General features: G+C 48.4%; 1 protein-coding gene across 1 annotated transcript; it reads right to left on the bottom strand.

The window, feature by feature from the left end:
* Positions 1–630: 630 nt before the first annotated feature.
* Positions 631–27,447, bottom strand: SSUH2 (ssu-2 homolog). The gene is made up of 12 exons (XM_028518867.2): positions 27,377–27,447; positions 17,466–17,564; positions 17,036–17,117; positions 15,629–15,758; positions 14,375–14,435; positions 13,242–13,366; positions 12,219–12,281; positions 10,419–10,504; positions 9,074–9,166; positions 8,409–8,514; positions 6,442–6,549; positions 631–1,064 (listed from the first exon to the last, which is right to left on the bottom strand). Exons 1-12 carry the CDS (start codon positions 27,402–27,404, stop codon positions 918–920), a joined length of 1,128 nt encoding a protein of 375 aa, XP_028374668.1. The 5' UTR covers positions 27,405–27,447; the 3' UTR covers positions 631–917.

Raw genomic sequence — 27,447 nt, 5'->3', positions numbered from 1 at the left:
AGTAGGCAGGTTCTAAGGTTGGCATGTGATATAAGAACCTGCATATATCCAAACATCACTCTCCCAAAATTTCCCCCACAGAGGCACCATGTTAGGGATCAGCATGCAGACCCTCATCCGTGCAACACAGCAGGTTTTTCTCCCCTTTGGGAACAGATCTCTATTTCTCCGGTGGGAGCACATGTGGGGGGCTCTCACCCCTACAGCTACCATGTGTGAGGAAGCCCAGGCTGCCTAGAGAGGCCACGTGAGGTGCCCTGGCCCTAGCGGAGGCCCAGCCAACAGCCACCCTCAAGCACCAGAACTCTGGGCAGACCCGCCTTCAGGTGACTTCAGCCCTCTGTGCGTGAGCCATCCCAACCTTCACACCTTCCAGGTGAGGCCCCAGACATCGTGGAGTGGAGACAGACCCTCCCCCTCCTGGCTGGGTCTTAATTCCGGACCACAGAGCGCCGAGTCAGATTTTGGGACATAAAGGTGCCTCGTGAAGTATCTGGGGTGCACTAAGGGAGCCCATCTGTGTGCATCTTTAAACATTTCAGTAATGCTCAGCTGCACAAAAGGCTCCCACTAGAAGAGGCCCCCCAGAGCTGAGGCTGACTCAGAGAAAAGCAAAATCAAACCACACACTCAATTGAGGTATTAATCTTTGCTTTCTGCTCCTGCCATTTCAATGCTTTGTCCTAAAGGAATGTGCGAAGTTGATTTCTTGTAGGTTAAACACATGATGGATTCCACCACAGGAGCTCCTGAAAGACTTGTGGCTTGACAGACGGTAAGATGAATTCTCTGGAAGGACAGACACGCCAAGGCTTGAAAGAGACTGCCCAGTGTAGCCAGTGATGAGTGAACCCAGAGACCTCGGGCGTCCTCCCTGCTGACTGTGAGTGGCGGGCCGAGGGGATCGCTGAGCCGTGTCAGACAATGGTGCAGCCGCAGCAATACCGCTCAGGATAGTCCGCCACGAACACCCTGTGGTCTGTGCCGTAGATGTAGTACACATTGGTCTTTCCTCCATACCAGTAACGAACTTCCGTGAGGGGGACCAGCTCGATGGTCTGGCGCTGAGGAAACAATTGGCCAGGACAAACTTCAGTGCTCTATTCAAGTCACTTGCTTGCTCAAGAACTGTCCATAGCTCCCTACTATCCATGGGACAAAGTGCATGCTCTGGAGTTGGCATTTTGGCTGCAATTGTGCCTTTGTGTAAATATCTCCCCTGTACTCCTGCGTATACCCCCAAGCTCTGGGTCAAACTGAGATACCATCTGATTCCAAGTTTTAGGAAGAGGAGGCACAGGTGTCCCCAGAGGTGTCATGGGACCTATGGAGAGCCACCAGCCAAAGGAACACTTTCCAGAAACATTGATTTTGAGATGGGGTGGCAGGTATAGAAAGGTAGAGGACAAAGTCATTTTAAACATTTTTATGTTACAACAACCATGGACATATTAGAACTAGAGAGTGGATTATACAATTTGAATTACATTTTAAGATAAAATATTGACACCAAAGAAATTCTAAAGTTCAGTAGGCTGTTTCAGGCTATTTTCTCAGATCCCTCCCTCCCTGTACCCCATGGGTTTGCATCAACTTTCCTGTAAGAAGTTTTTCTCAAATATCTCCTTCTTTTACAAATGGGGAAACTGAGGCCAGTGGGCTCACGGCATTTCCGGTTTGGATGATCATCTACATCAGGCTCCATCCCCTCGCCTTTGCTGGACCTGTTTGATGCTAAAACCTCCTCCTAGCACCCACCTCTGCCTAAGAGCCTGGGACACTCCTCCATCCTACAGAGCGGTCCCAGAGTCCCTCATTCTCAGGCCCCTTCTCTGAGCAATGACTCAACAGCCTCCCAGAATCAAGGGGCCCAGAACGGAACCAGCAGCCCCACCTTGGCAGAGAATGCTGGCCTCCTATTGACCATCCCCATTAGCTTTGGGTGCTGTTTTGTTATTAACAATGACAGACACATTTCACAGAGGAAAGTCACCCCTAATCATTGAAGTGAAGCTTTTTCAGGGACTTCTGATGGGCCAGGCTCTATGTCAAGACCCCTAAGTTCTTCTGCACTGGCTGTTCCCCTGTCCCAGGCTCAGGCTTGGGGACCCCAAGTGCAGCAGGTGGTGGCATGGCTGGCCAGGATCAGATCCTCTCAGTTGCTGGAAATTCCTCTCCATAGGAAAAGAGTGCCAGTCCTGTCACTGTAGGTGATGGTCTGGGGCCCTGGGGAAAAGGCAAAACACGCCGGAGGGGGTGTGATTTGATTTGAGAAGCAGGTCCCTACTGCACTGGGGGGAAGCGGAGGGGTAGCATGACATTGTGGCAGAGGGGGAATCGGAGTCAGGGTGTGCCTTTTCCATGAAGCTTTCTGTGGAATCTCACACTTCCTTTATCTAGGCCTCAGTTTCCTCACCTGTGAAGTGGGGATAAAACTTCTAAGTCACAGAGTTGTTGAGACAACGAAATGAGAGGGTGAGACCGAGTTTTCTCCATATGCCAGAAACTGGTCTTCAAGTGATAATTTTGGAAATTAAAGGCAGAAAACCTCTCTTGACATTTTAGTACAAAGGACCCAACATGGGAACTGCGAGGCAGCAATTGATGGGAGCCCACATCACTGCTCAGAGGACCTGGGCGGCGGTGTCAGAACCACTCTCGTTTCCAGACGTTTCTACTCAGATCCAACAGAGCACAGCAATACCACCAACCACTGCCCGCCTCCAGTTGCTTCGGATTCAAATGGTCTCTGAGTCTGAGGCCACAGATGGGTCAAGACACCAGTTGCTATCATGTGGTTATCTTGTAACTGGCCGTTCATCTGTCTGGACACCTGGGACGAGCCCCTGGGGTGAGCTGACCCCCAGGTCTGAGAGGCTGGGGCCGATGCCTGGACTGCATTCCACTCACGGACTTCCCAATCCTGAACAAAATAGCAGCATGAATCTTTGTCTAAGATCTGGGACCAAAGGGCAGTTTGGGAAAAAGATTTGCAGACATGGCCTCTTCTCCCATTGTGTTCCCTTTTAAAGAGAAATGTACCCCTGCCCTGTTTTCCCATCCCTGCTGGGCTGGCCCACAGTGGCCTGTGTTGCCCGAGACAGGGCTGTGCTGCGGGGAAGCCCCAGGAGACCAGGTTCCCTCCAGGCTCTAGATCTCGGCAGTCACTTCCCCTCTTCCGGCCTCAGTTTCCCCAGCTGCCAAATGAAGGGTGCAAAAAGGATTCATATTGTCTGTCTCAGGGGCAAAAGTGTACCTGGATAAATGCTACTGTGCACAAGCTGCTGAATCCTGTCCTTACACTCTCCCCAGTTCCAGAGAAGACACCTCAGTCTGGGGCTCTTCGCTGTGACCCGCCCCACAGGAGACTCGTGCTGAAGAGTGAGCTTCCCGAAACACTGTCCTGGGGCCTTTCGTGGACACCGTTCTCATCCCACGTGGGTTCCCTCAAGTCCACACCCCCAAACCTTCCCCACCTTGCCTCTTCAGGCTCTGCCGCTCGTAGCTCAACCTCCCTCTTCTGCATCCTGTCCTTGAGATAACGGACCACCTTCCTCCCAGGGCAGAAAGTGCCTGGGAGGCTGCACCAACGATTGGATCGTGCTGGAGAGTGAAGGTCCAGCCCCTTTTCTCCAGGGCACCCTGAGTTGTGGTTGATGCTCAGAGCTCCCTGGAGACCGGAGATCGGGCAGAGGCTGGGCTATTGCCAGTACCACGCTCTTGTGTAGCCTCTCCCTCCTCCCTCTGCAGCTCCACGGGTTGTCCTGGGAGCCCTTCCTTTATAAATGATGGGCCCACCAACCCGAGTCTGGGACCAGCTTCTGCAGAGCCCAACCTAAGGCAAGGTCTAACCCTGTTCATTTCATAGACGGGGACGCTGAAGCCCACGCTGAGCGGAAGAATGGGGCTCACAGCCATGAGTGTGGGCCTGAGCTGGCAAGCAGGCCCTGACCTGGTGGGTAAATTGTCTCTGCAGTGACTGACCCAGTGAAAATGGCCCCAAGTCTCCCCACTGGCTGATACCCCTTCGAGCCTACACTGACTTCCAGAGAGTCACTTGTGTCTCTTGAATACAGTGAATAACATTTGGCTTGGAGTTAGAAGACTCGGCTTCTACTCCTGGGCTCATCCACTAAGAAGCTGTGTGGCCTTGAGCAGATTACTTCACTCCCTAGGCCTCCTCTGCCATCAGAAAAGTCATAGGTTTGGACCAGACCAGGGACAGCCTGTGACGATACGCAGGCACAGCAGGCCCATTGACACATGCAGGGTTCTTTACATTTTAAAAATTTTGTTGTCAGTATTGAAAAGATACAAGGTTTCATATAAAAATCTGGACTTTAGAAGGTCTACAGTCTTTGCCTCTGTGCCTACACAAAGCTGTGGTAGCTGGCCCCTTTGGACAAGGGGGCTCTCCCATCCACATCACCGCCTGGCTCTGGTAGGCCTTGGAGCTTGCAGCACCCCAATGCTATGATTTCTGAGGTCCATTCCAGCTCAAGGCGGTCATTTATCCATTCAAATTAGGTGCATATTTCTCTCTTCTGCACATAGGGAAGATGTGCAGAGAGAGAAGGGGAAATACTCATTGCAAAGAGACACTTTGGTCACCAGGTTTCAGGTGCTTAAAGAAAATTGTCTCTAATCAAAACAGCATGGTATTGGCAGAAGAACAGACACACAGACCAATGAAAAGAATTGAAACAAAGGAGCCAAAAACACACAATGGAGAAAAGAAAACCACTTCAATAAGTTGTGCTGGGAAAACTGGAGAGCCACATGCAAAAGAATGAAATTAGACTGAATTAACCCCAAAAGCAAGGGTAGTAAAAGTCAAAATAAATGAGCTAGACTATATCAAACTGAAAAGCAGAAAAAAAAGAACCATCAACACAACAAAAAGGCAACCAACCAAATGGGAGAAGATATGTGCAAATATACCCCAAATATATAAGGAATTTACACAAATCAATAACAAAAAAAATCCAATTAAAAAATGGTCAGAGGACCTGACCAGCTACTTCTCCCAATCAGACATACAAATGGCCAATAGACCCATGAAAGACGCTGTATTTCACCAGCTATTAGGGAAACGCACATCAAAACCACATGAGATACCAGCTCACACCTGTTAGAATGGCTATTCTAGCAGTAAGACATAGAAACAACCAACATCGTTTTCGAGAGATGATTGGATAAAGACGTGGTACTTATATCAAATGAAATCCTACTCAGCAATAATAAAAGAAGAAATATTGCCATCTGCAACAACATGGATGGATCTTGAGAGTATCATGCCAAGAGGAATAGATGGAAAAAGTCAAGAACCACATGATTTCACTCATATGTAGGATATAAGACCGAAGGCAACAAATGAACAAACAAAAACTCATAGACAACAGCATGGTGATTTTCAGAGGGGAAGTGGGGGGTGGAGACTGAAGGCAGTAAAGGGGAGATAAATGGTGATGGAAGGACTAGACTTTGGGTGGTAAGCACGAAATGCAGCATACAGATAATGTATTAAACAAGTGTACACTTGAAGCCTATATAACCTTAACCTGTGTCATTCTGGTAAATTTAATAAAATTTTAAAAATAAAAAAAAAAATTTCTCATCCTTACAAAGCCCCCTGAGGCCAATTTAGCATTTCTTTTTCCACAGGTGAGAAACTGCACTTCAAAGAGGAGAAGGCAGGTGGACATGACCAGGTTAGGATGCAGGAGAACCGGGATCTGAGCCCACTCTGCAAGACTCGGGCCCCAGCTGAGGCCCCCCTCACAGAGCTGACACTGGGCATTCCCTGTCCAGACTCCTCCTTCCAGCAGCTTCCAGCCAGCTGCTGTGAATTCCGCTCCTGGGACGCAGACGGGCACCACTGCCACCTAGTGGCCACCAGGATACAGCACCAAAGCAACCCTGGTCCTGGCTGCCACCCCTGCTCAAGGGAGGCTTGGGGAATACATGCCTGGGGCTTAGAAGTGTCCTATGGGGCAAGACGCTGGGTTCACACTCTGCCCAAGACCCTGATCTCTAGATTTCCCTTCTCCTCCCTGAATACCAGGGAGGGAGCGAGGAAGGGGATAGAGTTTCTGATCCAAATCACACTGAGACAGATCCCTGCTTGAAACCCTGCAATAGCTTCTTGTTGCTCTCAGGATAAGTCAAAACCTGGCATCATGGACTCTGTGGCCTGCCCTGCTCGCTGCCTCAAGCCACACTGGCCTCAGGTCAGGCCCCAGGACTCCTTGTGTTTCTCAGGCTGGGGCTCCTCCCTCTACCCTCCCTCTGGCTGACTCTTCCTCACCCTTCCTTCCCTTCTCAGAAAGGATCCCCAAAAGAGGGAACAGCCCATTTCCTGCCTCATGTGACCAGAGGGACATTGCCCTTGGCCTTCGGAGCTCTCACCTCCCAACAACCCCAGGACCCCGCCTGACTCACCTGCTGAAGGACACGGGCTCTGGAGGCCAGGGTGGCGCTGTGCTGGGCAATGCCCCTCTCGGACGCCAGAGAGATCTCCCGCAGGGGGAAGTCGATGAGGGGGTACACCTGAGGAGAGAGACGCAACCACCTCGCTACTCTGACCAAGTGCCAGCACCTGGAGCCTTGGCGATCGACTTCAGGCGGACAGGAGAATGAGGCTGTGTTGGGAAGGGTCTCACGCAGCAAGCGGGTGGAGATTGCTTGAGTGCCACAGACCCTTGACTACCCACATTTTGTTGGGAATTCCACCAAAAGGGGGCTTCGGACCCAGTAGGCCTCCACCTGCAGCCCTCAGTCCCCCAACAAGCCTCTGAGGCCGCCTGATCAGGGTGGGGTGCAGAGCTTCCTAGAGGGTGGCACCTGCCCTCGGCCTTCAGGAAGCCGCAGTGACCGGGGCAAAGATAATGGGCTGAGAAACGTTACTCAGCCGTAAAAAAGGAAGGAAGACCTGACATTTCAGCCTTGAGGATATTATGCTAAGTAAACTAAGTCAGACAGAGAAAGACAAATACCCTATGTTCTCACTTGATTCCTATGTGGAATCTAAAAAGAACAGAACAACCAAACTCCTAAATACAGAGAACAGATTGAGGGTTGCCAGAATTGGGGGTGAGGGGTAAATGAGATGGAGGCAGGGGCAAGGGTCAAAAGGTACAAACTTCCAGTGATAAAATGAGTCCTAGAGATATAATGTACAACATGGTGACTACAACAAATAATGCTATATGGAAATTTACTATGAAAATAGTTCTTAAAATTTCTCATTACCAGGAAAACGTATTATATAACAATGTATGGTGACTAAGTGTGGTGATGGTGTTAACTAGACTTCTTGCGGTGATCACCTCACAGTGTATACATATGTCAAATCATTGTGTCGTGCACCTAAAACTAACACTGGTATATGTCAATCATATCTTAATTTTTAAAAACGCATATTACAAAGTGAAAGAAGCTGATCTGAGGTCACAAACTGCAAGGAAAAAGAAGGAAGGGAGGAAGGAAAGAAGGAAGGCTGAGCACTTGACCCTCTCAGAGAAAACAGCATGAGGACCCTTAACGGCCAAGTTCCCTACCAAGGCGGATAGCAAGATTGGCAAATCTTTTTTGTAAAGGGCCACGTAGTAAATATTCCAGGCTCTCTGGGACACAGGGTCTCTGTGTGAACTACTCAATTCTGCCCTCGCAGCACAAAGCCAGCCACAGACAATACATAAATAAACAGGCATGGCTATGTCCCAACAAAACTTTATTTGTAAAAGCAGGCCAAGGGCAGAAGTTTGCCAACCCCTGGCCAACAGGTCCCTTCCACTGGGTACATCTCACATCTCAGCTCCTTTCTCTGCCAGGCCACTGCCTTCCAGCTCCACTGCTCTCCACTGTTCTTCAAGTCTCTGCCCTGCCGCTCCCTCTGTGGGGTGCCCTTGCTCCAGAGACCACACGATCCACGATGCACTCCCCCACTGCCCTGCGTTCAGGTCTTTGCCCCCCATCACCTCCCTGAGCCCCAGCTGAAACAACACCCCAGCCCTTCCTGTCTCCTCACCCTGGTTGGACCCTTGCTGCCATCTGACATCGTGGTGAAATGTTCTCTTCTCTTTCACCCAACTGTGAGATCTATGAGGCAGGGATTTTGTTAGGCAATGTCCCAGTGCCCAGAATGGTGCCTAATACAGGAGGAGGGTCTCCACATTTATAGAAGGGAGGGAGGATGGGGTGGGGAGAAAGAAGAAGAAAGGAAGAAGGGTCCAGTGTGTGAAATTCAAGGGAGACTGGCCCCATGGGGTCCCAGATGCCTCTGTCCTGTCAGGTAGCTCCGGCCCCTCCCAGCCTGTCTTTCTAAATGAGTGCAGCCCCCACCAAAAGCCAGAAGAGCCAGAAGAGGAACCTAGCTTCCATGTGGGGCTCTGCAAAGCCCTCCTTACCATCGTATTCTCATCCTTAAAGAGGTTTTCGCCCTTGGCTTTAGCTAGGAGCTCCGTGGGACAGTTCAGCCGGTGCTCAGACACAAACTCAAACAAGCTGTTCTTCCTGGAGGGGAAGGGATGAGGGATGCTTAAGAACGTGGATTTGGAATCAGACAGACCCAGGCTGCAGGGCTTGCGTTACTAGGAACCTGGGGAAAGTCCTTTAGCCCCTCTGGGCCTCAGCACGTTCAACTGCAAACTGGGAAGCTAGCCGAGCACTGACAGCTCTGTCCCATTACCTCAGTTCATCCTTCCCTGTGAAGTGCCAGCAAAGTGCCCAATGGGAGGAACCCTTAAGGCCTGGGACTGTCCCTGACATGGGAATTTGGGACACAGAGAGGAACACCCAGGTGTTGAGTGGTTGCTGCACTAGAAAGTGGCGATGTCAGAATGTGAACTCAGGTCTGTTCTGAAGCCCGCCAGCATCCTGGCAGCATCCCACCACCCCACACTCCTCTTCCCAGGGATCCCTCCCCTTTCCAAGTAGTTTTAATCCCTTTTCTCCCAGCAGGTCTCTGTACTGCAAAAGCCCCAACCAAGTGGAGTTTCTCTGCAGAAACCAGTCCAGGCCACGTCCCCCAGCTACCACCACTGGGCCACCACATGGAGGGACTACCACATACCACATGATGACCAGCTGGACGAAGTGCACCAGTTTCTTTTCCCCCTTGCAGGTGGCACAGGTCTTGTTCCCCCTCCCTGAGCACGTGCTGCACCTGAGAGGGATACACTGTCAGTGGAAGACCCCATCCCCAAATCCTCCCTCACAGAGGGGAACTGCTGGGCATGGATTGCTTCTACCCTCCTGCCATCTAGACCTTTTGCTTCTGGTGGCAGTGCCCCAATTTCCCTTTGGACCACCCTTCTCCCACCCAGTCTTTATGGCTCATGGGCTTACAGCCCACCCCCTCTGTGGCCAGCGGGGATCTAGGCCTGGTCAGTCAGTGTGTTCCATCTCTCTGGCCACAGTGGCCCATACAAAGATGGGCTCATGGCCCAGGTAAGTGCAATGAGATCCACCCTAGAACTTCTGTTGGAACTTTCAAAAATGGGACATCCTTTTCTACTGAGGTTTCTAAGTTTGGAGCTGCTGATGGTCCCCTCTGCCACAAGAGACAGTGTGCCTGAGAATAAAACAGATGCAAAGGAAAGCATAGTGAGGACCAGAGACAGATTCCTGATGGCATTGTTTAAGCAACCTGGACCCAGCTGTACCTGAAACCACCCCAGAAATATACTCCTGGGGAAAAGCATGTACCAAAGACTGTACTTTTTTTTGCTGAAGCCAGTCTGAATTGGATTTCTTTCACTTGTAAATAAATCTGAGTTTCTTTCCACATCAAAGGCCTTCTTTATCAATCACAGAGTCCAGGTCCACCAAAGTTCTGTCATCTGGCTTGTTAGAAGGATGCCCTTCAACCAACACCACTTTGAATAGTTGCATGCCTCACGGCTTCCTGTTTCCCTTTAAAGATTTATAAACACATTAAAGGACTGATCTACAAAATGCAATGCCCGACTGTTTGCAAAGCCCCGGAGCAGAGACAAAACTGCTGATTGTTTGGTCAATCAACCAGTCTTCCTTGACTCTTCCATTTACACCTTGCAATGCATTAAAAATAAGGGTTTCCAGGCCCGGATCCTCAGAGTTAAGAATCTCACCTTTGTGGCTTTCTGTATTCACTTCCTCCCCCACATGAGCAGGAACAAGTCTCCTCTCCTTAAACTGCCCCTTTCCTTCCTGCCGTGCCCTGCTCCGTACACCTGACCCATAGATTGCTTGATGAGTTCCAGTCTTTTCCAGAAACATCAGGCCTCAAGAAAAAGTCCACCCACTCCACAAATATTTACCAAGCACCTACTATGCACAGAGCTCTGGGGACACAGGATTGGAAAGACAGCATGCCTGGTTGCCTTCCAAAAGAGCAGACAGTGGAAAGCAAGAGGGCCAGGGAGACCTGCCCATACCTGTGCCTGCCAGAACCCGAGCACATCTGGCACCTCCGGGGCTGCTTGGCTCTGCGCTTGGCTCCACTGCAGGAAGGGCACCTCACCTGTGGAGACATCATGGCCTCAGTGCTCCCTGGCCTCCCAAGGAAGCATCCTAAGACCTGGTTCAAACCCCAGTCTGGTGACTTTAGGCAAGCCTCTTCTCCCTGTGCCTCCAGCCCTTTATCTGTAAAATGGGAGCGTTAGATGTAGTGTATCTTAGGACCTCCCAGGTGTACCTTTCAAAGACTCTACATCCTAATACCCCTGTTTCTCCTGGGACATCAGCCTCTCCCGCTCCTCGCTGACTCCCATGAACCCTGGGACTGCCCCCTGACCAAACAGCTATGGCCAGAGGGAGTAGTAAGAGGGGCAAGCTGGCCAAGGGACCTAGTGTTGCAGATGGAAATCTCTCTTGGAAGGGCCCCCAGGGGTGACTCAGGCAGTGCTGCCACAGTTGGCTGGGGGTGGGCTCCAAAGATGTTCCAGGGGAAGTCTGAGGGAGGAGGCAGGGGAGGAAGAGGAGCAGGGATGGAGGAAGGCACAGAAATTACCTCAGGGGGTGCTCTGGGAAAACCACGAGGAGGTAAATGGCAGGAGTGAGGGCACAGGATAGCCCAGGCATGGGCCACAGCTGGCCTCCAGAGGGTGCTCAGGTGGGTAGAAGAGTGAGCATACCACAGGCAGAAGGAGGGCACCAATGGGCAGGAATGGCAGGCGGGCTGATGGAAGGATGGAGGAAGACACAGCTCAGAGTGACAAGTGGTCAGTACGTGTCCAAAGGACTGGGTATAAGTGGGGAGAGCTAAGAACACATGGGAACTTGGTACTACTCCTGGGAGGATTGGTAGCCCTGAAAGTCTTTAAAAAGAAGGCTGATGCCACAAGAGCTGGCTGTGTGCTTAGGGTCTTGTCTGGGCCGAATAGTAACCCTCCTTCTCCCCACACTGAAAATTACATTCAACAGAACTTCAGAATGTGACCTCATTTGGAAATAGTCTATGCAGATGTAATTAGTAAAGATGAGGTTATCCTGGACTAGGGCGGGCCCCCAATCCAATGACCTGTGTCCTTATAAGTAGGCCATGAGGACACACAGAGACGCACACACATGGAGATGGCCATGTGAGGCTGGAGGCAGAGATAGGGGAGACACAGCTATAAGCCAAGGACTGCCAGCAGCCGCCAGAGCTCAGATGACGGCCTCCACCTCCGGGCCTCCAGGGGAACCAACCTGCTGACGTCCTGATTTTGAACTTCCAGCCTCCAGGACTGTGAGAGTAAATTTCTGTTGTTTTAAGCCCCTGAGTTTGTGGTAATTTATTACAGTAGCCCTCAGAAACCAATACGAGCCCCATCTATTTTGTCTCTGGAAGCCCTACGGACTTCACCTTCTTGACACTCATCACCCTGTACTACAAGTGCTAGTCACTGTCGGCCTCCCTGTCAGACAGGGGTCCCTGGTGGGAAGGGCCCCAGGTCTCAGTCCTCTTGCTGGGCCTAGTGCCAAGTAGGTGCTCAAGGAATGTTCATAAGTGGATGAGAAAAGAAGAGAAAAATTAAAATCATAAATCATCAAAGTGAAAAAGGCCAGTAGAGATCACCCAACCCAACTTTCCCATTTTATAGGTGGGAAAATGGAGGCCCAGCAAGGGGGAATGACTTGCCCAAGGTCACACTGTTAGCTTGGGGAGACCCCAGGCCCCTGCCCAGCCCTCTGCTGTCCCTGTGGCACTCCTCCTCCCATGCTACACTTACCAACAGCCATGTATAACTCACCATGCCGGCCCCATGGCAGCCACTGCACTTGTAGCGCCCATGCCCACGGCATTTGTGGCATTCCTGGTGGAGAAACGCTTTCTTTGGATCTAGTTCCTCAGACACCTGCAGTTTCACCACCTCTGCCCCCACCCACACTCCTGTGTCACCATCCCAAATAACAGTGCAGCCATTCAGAGCCAGGAAGGGAGGTGGTCATTCCTACTTGACCATGATTCCAAAGGGCCTTGAATGCCAAGCCCAGGAGACCAAGTCATCATTTCCTCAGAGGCTCAGTCTATCCTGGATGCTAAGTAGGGGCCACTTGCTCTCCAAGTCCCACATCCTAACTCATGCTCCTAGACTAAACCACAAAGGCTGGTGTCCTTCGCCTGTTCAATAGCTAAAATGGTCTTTGGGAATAGAAGCCATAAAAATGGACAGCATTTGTGTGTAAGGCAATGGTTTTGCTACTGGAATTTAATCACTGGATCAAAATGGCTTTTCTACTCTCGAGAAAAGGATGGAACTCTTTACTGAGCTCTCAAAGTCCTCTCCATCTCATGATGCTATGAAAACACGTGGAGTAAAATTACATGCTCAAATCAAGTTCTAAAGTGAAAATGAGACAGGTAATTAGAAGAGAACATAACATAACATGGCTCAGCTATGCGTTTGTCATACATGAGGTCACCCTCACTTCACGGCATGATTGCTTCTGTAAAACAGGAGAGGCATTAAATTCTCTCCCCTACCGACTTCCAGGGAAAATCCCAACAATGTTCTCACGTCATTTTATGCTTCATTCAGCACTTCAGTGGTTTACTATCAGGCCAGAACGGGGGCTGGGAGGATAAACACTCAGATGGTTTAGGAGTGTGAATGCTCACTATTTAAAGCTGGTGACAATTTTTCTAAATGGCATCATTCTTTTGCTATATGAATAGATAACACAGAGATAAGCGAAGAGTCTGAATTTGAAGTTTCCTTTCTAAAGGACAGTATTTCAGGAGACAGAAGGGAGTATTACAATAACCCTGTTACCTTGACCACTGACGAGTGAGGAACCTGGAACTTCCTGGTGTCTTCCTGAAACATCGGGGGGACCTGGACCTTGAAGTCCCAAAGCCTGGGAGAGGTCCCTCTTCGTGGCCCATCTACTAAGTGGTCTGACACAGAAGCAGATCCTTGTAAGAACAGCAAACAGCTGCAGAACAAGCTTATATTTATTCACCAAACAGTACACAGCCTTCACTCAGTGCCAGGCATTAGGCTGGACCCTGGGCTACAAGGAGGGGTAGGTAAGGGTCCCCTTGGAGTTTGTAGTTAAGCATCCAAGCTTTGGGATTAAAGAGACTTGGGTTTGACTCCTGGTTCTTCTACTTCCTGGCCATGTAACTCCAAACAAGTTACTTCACTTCTCTGGCCTGCAATTGTCTATCTCTAAAAGGGGGATAATGATGGCACATACCATAGAGGATGGTAGTGAAAATTACATAGAAGAAGGCATATAAATGCTTAGCACAGGGCTGGCACCTGCTGAAGGCTCAATAAACAAGAACTTTCAAGAACTATCATCTCCATTCCCACCATCTTCTTCCTCCTCCATTCAAGGAGACAGATACAGCTACAACCATGATGGTAAGTGCTTTGGACAAGAGTTCTGCTGGGGCAGGGTCAGGGGGAGGAGTGGCAGGAGAAGAAATTCTGAAAGGCTTCATAAAAGAGGTCACTTGTGAGCTGAGTCTCAATAAATGAAGCAAAGTGGTCAGCAGAGAAAACAGGTCAGGTGTAGGGCTTCGCAGACAGAAGCTGAAGCCTTAGCAGGGTTCAGCAGGGGTGGTGCCTGGTGCATGGTGGCCCAGTGGTTGCCTGGGGGCAGGCAGCGGCCCAAGCACACATGCTGCCTGTGCCATCTAGCCCCATAGCAGCACCAGCCTGTGGCCAAAGGCAAACATAAGACTTCCTCAGGACCTTCTGCAAACCATTTTCTGGACAGGAAGCAGTTGCTAAGTCAGCACTGGGAAGTGCCGGAGATGGAAGCTCACCTTCTCATTTTACAGGGGATAGGGAAACCAAGGCTCTGAGAAGAAGAGCATCTCATTCCACGTAGTGGCTAAGACTGGCCCCTCCTATGTTCACTCCCCAATTAAACTGATTTCAGACAATTCACTTACTAGTAAAGGGTTGAAATGTCCATTCGCTTATCCTGGACTCGCTGAAAGTCTCCAGTCGATACTGCAGAGAAAACATGTTCAGTTCACACTCATGCCCTTGAGGAAGACAGAGAATTGTGCAAAAAGAGGAAGCTCCCATGCGCCGGGGCTCAGCGCTGAGACCCAACAGTCCCACACAGGGCACAGGGGGGCTGCTTATAACGGGCTGGCAACAGTGATTTCTGTTCCAGAGGCACCGGCACATCTGCAGGGAGGTCAGTCAGCCCCAGGAAATCTCCCCTGACAGGCTCACACCGGGCAATTTCAGGTACCTGTTTCTTTATACATAGAAACATTCTAAGAGGTGAGTATTGGAACAGCAATCACTTCTGACAGATGGAGGCCCCTGGAATCCACTGCTTCAAGGGTCCCTCTGTGGAGGAATTGACCTGCCTGGTGGCAAAATCCTCCTTGATCCTCATCCACAGAATCACAAACCAAAAAGGTATCTTGGGCATCACCTGCTCCCCCTTTTTCATGTGAGGAAATGGAGACTCAGAGAGGTCGGCTGACTTGCCCAAGGCCACACAGCTACACAGGAACCTCTTCCCCCAGATCCCTGCCCTATTGACCCTGCAAGGCTGATCTGATCTCCATGCAATTGTGTGCTCACCAGAGGACGGCTGTGCCAGTGCCACTAGAAAACGTGAACCCAGATGCTGCCCCATAGCCCTGTCAATACAGAAGGTGACCTAGGTGCCTACTGTGATCCCGGCTGTGATCTCACTGTAGGATTTCGTCAGGCCCCAGTGACAAATAAATGATTCCTTGACACAGAAGTGACTTGGTGGAGGCAGAAGAAGCTGGGATGAAGGGGAGTCGATGGACTCCTCTCAGCCCACTCCTTCTAGAAGCGAGTCAGCCTTGTGTTTGAGGACATGGACTTTGATGCCAGCTCTAGCTGCATATTGTTGGGCAAGTACATTCACCTCTCTAGACACCCAGTTCCTCCGCTACAAACTGATGGTAACACCTACCATGCTAAGAGCTGTGACGATGTGATAAGATATATGTAGCACACTTTACATGAAATGTATCACATTTGAGCTTTGCAGTGATGATTGATAATAATTCCTCCTTGCATTATCCCTCAGAATGCAGACCAGAGAGGTCACAGAAGGGACTTACACATCACTGCCATTCACACACACTGCCCTCCAGATACCTATCTCCTGTTTCCCATCACATGAGCGCCTGCCAGGCCAGCTGTCTTACCCTGCACAGGGTCTGCTGCTTCAGCTCCTGGATGATGAAGTCGCTGGCGGCTGAGCTGCCATAGCAGCATTTGGAGTTCACGAAGCTGAGGAGGGCTTCCCGCGCTACCTCCTCTGTCACCACGGGGATTCTGCTGGGGACAGAGCAGAGAGGCGAGAGGGTCTAGGGAGGGACCATGGGCTCATCCAGGCAGGGATCCCCCTCACTGTGCACATGGAACCTGGCCCACAGTGGTGAGAAAGCACTCAGGTGTCCCGTGAGGGAGGGCATCTTGGCAAAGGGAACTGTGTGAACAGATGCCCATGGTGAGAAAGCAGCAGGTCTTTCTAGAGGACAGCAAAACCGTGTTAGCAGAAGTATGGATCTGAGAAGGGCTGATAGAATCTTAGATCTCAAAAAAAAAAATCCTTAAAGATGAATTATGCCATTTTACAAATGAGGAAAACTGACAGCCAGAGAAGATATCACACAGCTAGGCAAGGCTCCTGCCCTCAGGGCACTTGACCTCAACCAGAGGAGCGGTGAGTAACTTCACACATAGACAGCAGCCTAGAACCATCTGACAGCTGCACCCATAGCTTGTGACTCACCGTGAGCCTGCTGGACCAGAGCGGTGGCCACTAGGAAAGCAGACCACCAGCCCCTTCTTCTGCCTTCTTTCTGGACACCCCCCACTCATGCTGGAAAACTCCTTAGATAGGCCCAGCTACCAGATCCCCTCCTTAGGGAAGCCCTGTGCCCAAACCCCTCCAGTACGCAGGAGCCCTCTCTTTCTTCCTCCTCCTCCTCACGTCTTCATATATTTCTCCACAGCAGCTCAGCTCCAAATGAAGGGGGTAGGGAGGTGCTGCAGGCTTCCTTCTCTCTGCACAAAGTCGGTGGTAATGTTGGAGCTCTCCCCCAACACAAAACAAGGAGGGTATGGGCCTCTCCAGCAAGCAGCTAGCTTTCTCTGTAACGGGCCAGACAGTATTTTAGGCTTCGTGGGCCTGCTAGTCTGTGTCTCAACTGCTCTCCTTTGCTGCTGTAGCAGGAAAGCAGCCACAGGCAGTGAGTAAACAGATGAGAGGGGCTGTATTCCAATAAAACTCAATTTACAAAAACAGACAGCAGGCTGGATTTGGCCCAGGGGCCATAGTTTGCAACCCCCTGATCTTTACTATGATTTTCAACTCTGGCTTGGTTGCCAAACAGCCTGCAGAGCATGGCAAAATACAGATTCCTGGACTCCATCCCTGGAGAATCTGATCCAGGAGGTCTGGATCCTGATGAGCTGTCAGTGTTGAGATATGTCTCCCTTGAGATCCCCAAGGAGGGTTCTCAGGAACAATGGTGACAGGGAGCATCTCAATGCATGATCCAATGTGATGGCTCTGGAAGGGTCACTAAAGCACACCTGTAGCTCACCTGTGTTCCAGGAACCTGGACCAGCACCTTTGTTCCTGGGGTCTCTGTGGAGCCTCCAAAGGTGGGAAGAATATCTGCTGTCCTGAAAAAGAAAGGAAGAGTTGAGGGCTAGCTCAAAGAAACAGACACCTGTAGGTAAAAGAAGAAAGGACTGGCTGAATGTCAGAAAGAGCAGATGAAAAGAAAAAAAAAGAATGGTGGTTCTCAGACCAGCATCACTCTGGTCTTAAATGGACATGGTCATGGAATGTTCATGGACACAGAGCTTGTGCCCCATGTCCTCCTGTTCCCTCCCAATGGTGATGAGGGGCGTCCCAGGACTCCCAAAGTAAAAGGGAGCTGTTCCAGTGCTGACCTATTCCAGAGAAGACCCCCCAACCAGCAGAAGCCCCAGGAAGAGGCCATGAGAACCAAGACCCCACAGACTTACCACCTCCTTGGAAAAGGCAGTCATAGCTGGGAAGCCTCTCCAGGAGCTCAGCTGGAGGTGCCAGGGGACTCTCGGCCTCAAAGCTGAGGTCCACAACACCTGCAGAAAGACAGGCAATTCCGAGCCTCAGGGAGGGGGAAAGGGTGAGCCTGTGGCAACTTCATAAGAAGCTGACAAGTGAAGGCAGGTGACTTATAAGAAGCTTCGGTTTAACTAAGCCCGTCTCACTCTGGCACCTTCAGGAGACAGAACACACCTGTGAGAAGGGATGAGATGGGGGTATGATAGTTGCAGCAGTAATAATAAGAACGGAAAAAAACATTGAGAATGGCAACTCCTGTTTGATGGCTACCTACTTTGTGCCAGCCACTGTATAAATATCGTCATATTCCATGACCCTGGAGAGAGATGCTGAAGTGCTGATGGTCACACTTCTTTAAGGCTCCTCTCTCTCATTGAAAGGTGGATCTATGTCTCCTCCCCTTGAACTGGGGCAGGTTTAAGGTTGCTTCAACCAAAGGAACACAATGGAAGCAATAAAGAGACTGCAGTGTCTACTTCTAGCCTCTAGGGGCATTCCATCTTCATCCCTGAGCTGCCATGTAAGAAATCAGACCATCACACTAGACAGACCATGTGGAGATGCCCCAAGACTAAATGAAGAGGGCCAAGCAGAACCCAGCCTTTCAGCCATCTCCACCACACCACCAGACACACAAGCAAAGCCATCTTGGACCCTCCAGGCCAGACCAAGCTGCCTGCTAAATACTATAGAGTGACCTGTTGTGGGCTGTTTGGCTGTGTCACTCCCCCGACCTCCTGCCAATCATATGTTGAAACCCTAACCCCCAGTGGAATTGTATTAGGTGGTGGGCCTCTGGGAGGAGATTACATGTAGATGAGGTCACAAGGGCAGAGCCTCCAGAATGGGTTTAGTGTCCTTACAAAAAGCAAAAGAGACCAGGGTGTTCTTTCTCTGGCATGAGAGCACACAATGAGAAGACAGCTGTCTACAAGGCAGGAATGGGTCCTTGGCAGACACCAAATTTGCCAGCACCTTGATCTTGGACTTCACAGCCTCCAGAACTATGAGAAATAAATGTCTGTTGTTTAAGCTCCCCCAGCCTATGATATTTTTGTTACAGCAGCCCAAACTAAGACAGACCCTGATCCATTACACACAGAGCAAAAGAATCACCCATTGAGCCCTGCCCAAATTTTTGTCTTGCAAAATTATGAAATATAGTAAAATGGCTGTCATTTAAAGGCAGTGAGATGTGAAGCAGTTTGTTACATAGCTCCCTATAATGGGCACTCTTTGCTCTGGGAATCCCCATAGACCTGGGCAAGACCCTCAGAGCTGCACCGTATTCTAAGGTTCTTTCTGCTCACACATCCTGCCTGATCTCCTCTTGCATGTCTGACCTGCACTAAGGTCTGAGAGCCGTCTTGGCATCTGTCTGCTGCTTCTCCCTTTTCCCTTCATAGGCATCCCCAGAGGACCTCTAACACATCTAATGCCGTCTTGGTGTCTGCTTGTTGGATGACCCACACTGACAGTCCAATCCCACCCCATTCTACCAATGAGAAGGCTGAGGCTCAGTAAGGTGATGACTCGCCCAAGATCACACATCCAGTAATGATGGAGCTGGGTTCAAACCATGGTCCACTGGCCTCCAAAGCCCATGTTTTTTCCACGCACTTTTATGAGGCAAACCCTAGAGAAGAATCACTTTAAATTTGCTGATTTCACTTATATGTGGAACCTAAAGAACATAATAAGTGAACAAACAAAATTGAAACAGGCTCATAGACTCAGAGAACAGATTGATGGTTACCAGAGAGTGGGGGGACTTGAGGATCTTGGTGGAAAAGGTAAGAGAAGTAAGAAGTACAAATCTTATATTTTAGTTACAAAATAGCCACAGGGACATAAAGTACAACATATGAAATATACTCAGTAATATTGTAGTAACTCTGTATAGTGCCAGGTAGGTACTAAAAATATCGGGGGGAATACTTTGTAAAGTATATGATTGTCTAACAAGTATGCTGTACACCTGAAACTAATAAAAAATAATATTAAATTTAAAAAACATTAAAATCTCATCTAGATGTGTCTGGCTATGACATAGATACACATGGCCTGAGACTCTAAGCAAGAAGGCATAATATAAGAGCTAGCCCTGGAAGCTTGGGGCAACTCACGCAGCACCTCCCCACACACTGGTTGCTTCACCCTGCACTCCCACCTGGAGGTATGGAAGGCAGGACTTCTAACTCCACTTGACATGAGCAGTCAGAGGCTCAGAGAGGTTACTCCAGAATTCCTAGGGTGCACAGTGGTGGAGTTAGAGAAGGACAGAAGCTCGTTGTTCCAGGTCAAACCTGCCACCCCTCTAACCTTCCCCTGAAGCCCCCATGCTGAGGAACAGGAATCCCTCCACTATCTTTCCAGCTGCCCATATAATCACAGGGAGTTGGCCCTAAAGGGTAAACCAATAAAAATAGCCAACGGAAGGTGATTCTCCCTCCTTTAAGTCACTGAAGCATACTCAGGTCAGACTTCCAAATGACCCACCACACCCCCTAGAGCTCTCCATTTTGTTTGTTTGTTTGTTTTTTGTTTTTCTTTTGGCAGTTCTTTAAAACCTATAACTTCTGACCTCCACAAAAATAAAACTATGTCCTGCCCTTTGGAGTTTAATAAAAACAGAGGCCAGAAGACTAAGCAGATCTTGCTCCAAATTGGAGCAGCCTAGTTTGTCTGAAGTAGAAATGTCAGGTGGAGAGAAATCCTAAAATCCTGAAACATGTGGCCAAGAACAATGAGGGGAGGGGTGTCACAAAGTGACATCATCCCAAAGCTTCAAACTGAGGCCTGCCAATGGGGACTGAAGTCCCCAATATGACAACATGGAATTCCATGTTATCATAACATGGAATTATGATAATAGGCATAACATTTGAAGCTTTGGGATGATGTTACTTTGTGCCATACCTATGTCTATCCTGGCTCTCTCACCTGGTTCTTGGCAGAATCATACCTTAGTTCCCAGTATTGTTTTGTTTCTAATGAGTTTATTAGCATTCTAAGCTTATTTAGCCACCAGGGACCCAGGGTCCAGCAAGCATTTTCTGTAAATAATCAGGTGGTAAATATTGTAGACTCTGTGGGCCATGTGGTCCATCTCAATTACTCCTCAAAGTAGCCATAGACTATACACAATTGAATAAAAGTAGCTTTGTTCCAATAAAACTTTGCAAAAACAGGCTATGGGTCAGATTTGGCCCTTGAGCTGTATTTTGCCCACCCTGGATGGATGGGCTTGAGAGCATCAGGAAGGTGAAGATAGAATTTGAACTTTCTGGGACCAAGACCCATGCACATCCATTGGAGTTCCCATGAGCCCAGTTATCAGAATTAAAGATGAAGGTCAGGGTTGGACTGTAGCCAAGGTGACTGGACTCAGAATCCCTGAGGCCGGTGGTTAGGAACCTGGGCTCTGATGTCCTGGAGATGAGCCATGTCATACACAACTCTGCAAGCCATGCATCCTTGCAGAACTCAACTACCCCAGTTACAAAATAGCAAAAAATAGTGCTGATCTAGTGACACAATGTGCACACTGCTCTGAGCCCTGAGCCTGGCATTTAATAAATGCTCAGTCAATGCCATGGATCTAAAGAGGCAAGGTCTTCCTCTTTCTTTGTATTCCTTTAAGCCAGGGGACAATGGAAATGTCAAGCATAGAAAAAAAGGCAAGACCACCACAGCCCTTTCTTTCCCTTGGGATAGCCCCCGCCCACCCAGAAGTCTTGGGTCAGCTAAGACATCAATACTGTCCACCATGAGAAGACAGGGAAATGCCACATGGCTGCTACATCTTGCTGGAGACCAAACAAAAGGGCAGGAAGAGGGGAAGAATGAGAGGCGGGAAACTCAGAGCTCCATCCATCAACCAGGAGCCACCCTGATCTCCCGGGGCAATCATAATTCATAAGAGCTAAATTAATCTCACCATTATGTTATGTACAAAAATAAAGAACCGCAGGCTGAGCTGCAGGCAAGTGCGTCATTTCCTGTGCAAATCTCATCGGACACAACAGGAATGAGGACGTCATGGGGCATTGTGTGACACCCAGCATAGGGCACTCCAAAGGGGGCCACCAGGCACTTCACTGTTTCCATGGCATTGTGCCAGGGCAGCTGTCCAGCTGGGTCACCCCACCCCAACACACACACCTTGTCCCGTAGCTCACAAAAGGATGGTGCAGGCGTGATCTCTTCTGTGCTTTACAACAACCAGTGTTTTCGCCATTTTGTAACACAACAAGATGAGGCTCAGAGATGTAATTTGGGGCAACAAGCTCAGACAGTCATAGCAGAGACAGAAATAGTACTTAGAACCCAGGTCCTGACTCCAAGCCCAATGACCTTTCCTCTTGGCTGAACCCCCTACTGCTCCATGAGAACGGGCGTCAAGTGGTTGCTGAGAAAGCTCTGCATAGTTACCAACGCATTGTTTCTGCTCACCAGCCACCAGCCACTTTTCATTTGTAAGAAAGGAATTTTCCTTGCGAAGAAAGGCATAATTAATGGATAGCCTCTTAACTTTCTCCTTTAAATGCCAATCTCTTTATTTCAGAGGGTAAACAGAGCCCACATCTTCTGCCCCCAATTCCAGGTTAGTCATCTTACAAGCACTGAAATTAGCCACTTCTCACTTCAGATGGCTCCCCACTGCTATCTTCCTTTAGTTTGCTTTATACTCTATTTCCTTCAATAAGTATGAGAACCCCTTCTAGATGGGGAACCCCTGCTTCTTGCATACAGTTGGTACACATAAATGACTTGATTTAAATTATACTTAAGAAGGTGCAAGAGATATTCAAGTGGCCAAATGCACAGAGAGAGAAAGTAGCATGGTGTTTTCCAAGGTGGAAGTGGGGAGAAAGGGGAGTTTTAATTTAATGGGGACAGTTTCAGCTGAGGAAAATGAGAATGTTCTGGAGATGGATGGTGACGATGGCTGCCCAACAAGTGAATGTGCTTAATGTCACTGAACTGCACACTTAAAAATGGCTAAGATGGCCAATGTTATGTTCTATGTATTTTTCCACAATTTAAAACAATAGAAAAGAGGAAGATAAGGAGGTTTTCAGGTGATCAGAAGATAAAGAAAAGAAAGAAATCTTGTTTTGCCAAGAAGAACAAATAAACAAATGATTGGCTACACTGATTAAAGGGCTTCCTGGCAAGACCAGAAAGCCTGCCCAGGTCGTCCCCTCTCCTAACTACTGCAGTGGCTCACTACTACCCACAGCTACTGTCCAAGCTCCTGAACTTGTCAGGTAAGGCCCCATATTACCTGTGGGACAGGAAGAAAATGTTCTCATCTATTTACACAATGGGGAAAAGCTCTTCCTATGTCATCCAGAGTAGGGTGAGAGGAAGGGAGACAGCTAACTGGAGAGGACGAGGGCACAGAGTAAAAAAAAAGGAGAGAGAGAGAGAGAGAGGCCTGCTTGAGGCTTGAGACAGTAGTGTGGGAGCTTTAGGGTGAGGACCACTGAGAAAACATTTGAGGAAGCAAATATAATGTGAGTGAGACCAACATGAAGAGAAATGGGGGAAAGGAGACCTGGAAGAAGTTTTTCCTGGAGTTATATAGGCCCCTCTGGTGGGCCAGAATGCAGCAAACGTTACAACACATCTTCAGTAAGAGAGAATGTAGAACTCACGCTATATGGAAAGTGCTGTAATGCCCAGAGAGGCCCACATGGGGGCTGGGTCTTCTGAGAACTGCCTCTCCTTTCTAGAGGTGACTTGTCACTTCACGACACTGAGGTTTGCATTTATGCTCATACATATACTGTGCCGTTTCTCCCAGCCCTTGCTCTGTCTGTTCCTTCCTGCCCACAACACCCCATCACCTAGTTCACCCTGACTCAGCCCAGGTCTCTCCTCCTGCAATGCCAGCCTGGGAGTGGTTCTCCTTCTCTGTGATCTCAGAACTCCATTGCTTTTGAGAGGGAACTATACTCTCTACCACTGCTTTTGCCAAATAGCTTTATAAGAATTAGCATTTGTAAAATACATGTTTGGTCTGCCTCCCCTACTAGACTTTGAACACCTTGGAGGTAGGTGGATGTTTTATTCATCTTTGTTCTCCCAGCCATGAGAACAGCACAAAACAGCTAGCCTGCTGTGTGGTCCTAGAGGAAAAGTCACTTAATTTGGGGAGGGGGACTTGATATCCTTCCCCTAAAACAGGGTTCAAGGAGTATAGTCACTGAGAGGAGCAAATAGTGCTGTGAATAAGAGAGGGCTCTGTAAACAAATTTACGAGAGTGCTTGAGATCTCTAAGCTATGATATGACATAATTAAAGCTTTTATTTCTTACTCCCCAAATGGGACAGTATCTTTCTGTTGGGAGGTTCCAGATCCACAATCCCCTCCCAGGAATGTGGCAGCCTGCAGGGAAGATGGGATGGATCCCATGAGGCCAGGGCCAAACAGGCAGGGAAGACCTGCATTCCTGGTGGTCGTACCTGCATCCTGAGGCGTGTGTGAAAAATGCCGAGGCCCCAAGGTCAGGGCTCTCGGCAGCTGGGCCCCTGCCTGCAAGTCCAGTGAAAGCTTCAAGTGACCGTGATGACTTTAGATCCAGTCTGGGATTTCCAGCTCAGCAGGCGTAAGGGGTCCTCTAATGAATAAGAAGACTTTGGGGAGCTGGGCTGGTCCAGATGCCAGGAAGAGAGTCCCATCTCTTCAGCACTGATTTACTGATGGTGACAATTTTATGACTTGGATCACTGCCCCCCACTCCCTAGGGACCAGTGCCCAGGAGTAAAGAGGTGTCATCGAGGTCGTATGGTCCTGGACCAGAGGGGCCTCCTCCTGAAATTCCCAGGGGCTGTAGTTACAGCCCGTCTTACCTGAAGAGACTCTCACTTACCATTTCTGGGAGAGTCTGAGTCTCCCTCCAAGAGAAGGGTGATTAAAAACACATTATATCTGGGGCCACTGAAGAAGCAGGACCTGGTCAAGCTAGAGAAAAAAATACCCTGAACAATTCTTGTTTTAAACAGAGGACAGACAGGTTCTGAGTGGCCAGTGGGGCGGGGTTGGGGGCAGGGTGAGGTAGAATAAATACCAAAAGAGTAGAAGCTGTAAGGAAAGAGATAAAACTCAAAGTAAGACAACGTGTGGCCGTGGCCTCTGTAGAGGGGACCAGCCCACCACTGAGGGTGTTCTGGTCTGTGGTGGCAGATGCTGCCTCCAGCTGGCAACACTGTCAGAGGCAACCCAGCATGACAGTGGCAGTGCTAAACGGCCTTCCACGTGACTTCCACGGGGGAGCCACATCCCAGAGTGTCCCCATCCATGCCACCTTTGGTCCCAAAGTGTGTGTCATCGAAGGAAGATAATCTCCTACTGAAGCTGCCCACATTACAGACTCAACAACCAAGGGACAGCACTTAGCGAATGGGAGGGGTAACTCAGTAGGACAAAGTGGGCAGCCATCGCTCACCTGAGATAGAACATGTAAATCATGGAAGTCCTATAGCAATTAGTAAGTCTGAAGCCTGGAGGAAAAATTTACAGTGTTCCAGAGTTCAGCGACTTAGTTTCTAAAAACTTTTCTGTGTAATTCCATCCCTTTCAGTAGATCCTAAGTGCTGACCTGGGATTTGATTGTATTCAAAATCAGCACGTACGTGACCCAATGACAGAATCAAGGTCTGTCATAAATTTTAGAATTGCAAAAGGGAGCTAAAGCGTTCACCTTAGTCTCACCTTGCTTACTAAAAGAATGATGCCAACATCCTTTTAGAACATCACCGATGATAATACCATCCATTAATAACAGTTTCATTTTAAAGCTTTGGGGGACAAAATCTGATAATTTTCCAGAGTCAACATTTATTTTATGCCTACTCTGGACTGAGTAATGTTTTAGGCATTTTATTGAGTTGGCCAAAAAGTTCATTATGCTTTTCCCATACAATGGCTCTACTAGTGTTTAGCTGTCTTTAACTTCATTCAAAACAGCTTTGTTAGACTGTATTGTGACAGCTGTCATATCAGTGTGCATTAAAAAAAATCAAAATTTTTATGCAGCCATTTTAGCATTGAAGATGGAAGAAAATATGCAACATTTTTGACACTTTATACTTTATTATTTCAAGAAAAATATGCAACTGAAACACACAAAAAAGACTTATGCAGTAGTTTGCAAAGTTTCTTGGTACTATTAACATTTGACCAAATAATTCTTTGCTGTGGGGCTGTCTTATGCACTAGAAGATGTTTATTTAGCAGCACCCCTGGCCTCTACCACTAGAAGCAAATAGCAGAAGATAGCCAACTTACTCAAAATATCCAAATCAATGAAGTTATTGGTGAAAATGAAAAATGTGTCTTTCATTTTATGAAGAAAACGTAACAGACTTTTTGGCTGAACCAATACATCCAATTAATCTTTTACTAAACCTGCAGGATGACACCATCTCTATTTTAATTGGGAGAAAATAAAGCTCAGAATGGGTAAGTAACATAAACAAAGTCACCTATCAATTTGGAGTCACAGCTTGGATTTGAATTGAGATCAGACCTTAGCCCATTTCTACTAAGAGAAACTCTAAGTATAAATTGAAAGACTGCTAATGAGTAGTGTTTTGAAGAGGAAAGATCACATTTGAATGTTAGTAGAAGCTTATTAAAATAAGACTATGAATATATAATTTCCAATATATCAGATTAGGTCCTCCTCAAACACATGTTAAAATATCTTCATACAGCTTCCACTTCAATATGAAAAAGGATTCCAAAAAAAATTTTAACTGAGCTCTAAGATTAGTATAAGTTCATTTTATATCCCACTCTGGTGCTGAAGCTTAAAGCTGTAAGATAACATCATTAAAGACAATAGAGAGTGTTGGACCTTCAAGGGACATTCAAGGTCAGCAAGGTCAGAAACTATGAAAATGTGCTAGTGTCAGAGGCCTCTCTGGGCTTCAAATGAAATCTGTGCACCCTCATCTCCAAAAAAATGTTTAAAAACTTTTAAAAAACCACACATTCACACAGCATTTTGCCTACACCTTCATGGTCTTCAAATTAAGAGCTCCTCACCCAATCTCCCTTTATAGATTAGAAGACTGGGGCTCAAAGAGATTAAATAACTTGCTCACGATTACACAGCCAGTTCACAGCAGAGTCAGGATTTGAACCGTAGCCTCCCAGTTCCCAGTGTGATACTGGACCACATTCATCATTCCAAATTCAGAATCAAAACTTTCCATTTTTTAAACATAGCACACTTCTTCCCTAAAAATGCCATTTCTTTCTTCATCTCTTTAAATAGTCCTTAGATTTCATTGTATTTCTGTCCCAGTGATGACAGAATGGGGTCACCCAAGCTGTTTCAGGAACAGTAATGAACATGTGGGCTCTTAGCTGGAAGGAGACCATGAGCAAAGATCTTTCATGACATTTTTTTAAAATTAACCTCATCTAAGAAGTGAACCCAACTGGGATTGAAATAAGAACCCTGATGATCACACTTACATTTGGCTCTGGAGGAGGTGGGGACTACCAATGAGAGAAAGGAGGGATAAATTATGAGATTTGGACAGTATTAACATGGCTGGGGAGAAAAGTTCTCAATTTGAGTTTTTACCATCCTTTCCATTGCCCCAAGACCCTTGTAGAAGAACAGCCTGCAGGCTATAAATGGGCTTTGCACACAAAGGAAAAGAAGGAAGGAAGGAAGGGATGCCCTCAGCAGGGTAGACACAGACCCTGAAATAGCACTAAGGGCAGAGCAAGGTTTCGGCTCAGTGCCTGCCACGGAGGAGGGCACCCCACACACCCCCACACCCCCCCACCAGCTGTACTTACTGTCCTCGTCATTCTGATCCCTGTCCATGGTCCAGACATCCAGCCAAAGAGGTTTCTGCCCTTCCAGTGGG

The sequence above is a fragment of the Phyllostomus discolor genome, chromosome 7 (genome assembly GCF_004126475.2).
Source record: "Phyllostomus discolor isolate MPI-MPIP mPhyDis1 chromosome 7, mPhyDis1.pri.v3, whole genome shotgun sequence".
Lineage (NCBI taxonomy): Eukaryota > Metazoa > Chordata > Mammalia > Chiroptera > Phyllostomidae > Phyllostomus > Phyllostomus discolor.
The sequence above is the reverse complement of the archived record's forward strand: the minus strand, read 5'-3'. Positions and strand labels throughout refer to the sequence as shown.

Bases quoted from the DNA above. Each gene is read 5' to 3' on its own strand.
- SSUH2 (XM_028518867.2), bottom strand. From the start codon at position 27,404: ATGGACAGGGATCAGAATGACGAGGACA. The intron at 17,118-17,465 runs GTAAGTCTGTGG...TTTCTTTTTCAG, and splicing joins CTGCCTTTTCCAAGGAGGTG to GACAGCAGATATTCTTCCCA. The intron at 1,065-6,441 runs GTGAGTCAGGCG...TTGTTTCCTCAG, and splicing joins GAGCCCGTGTCCTTCAGCAG to CGCCAGACCATCGAGCTGGT.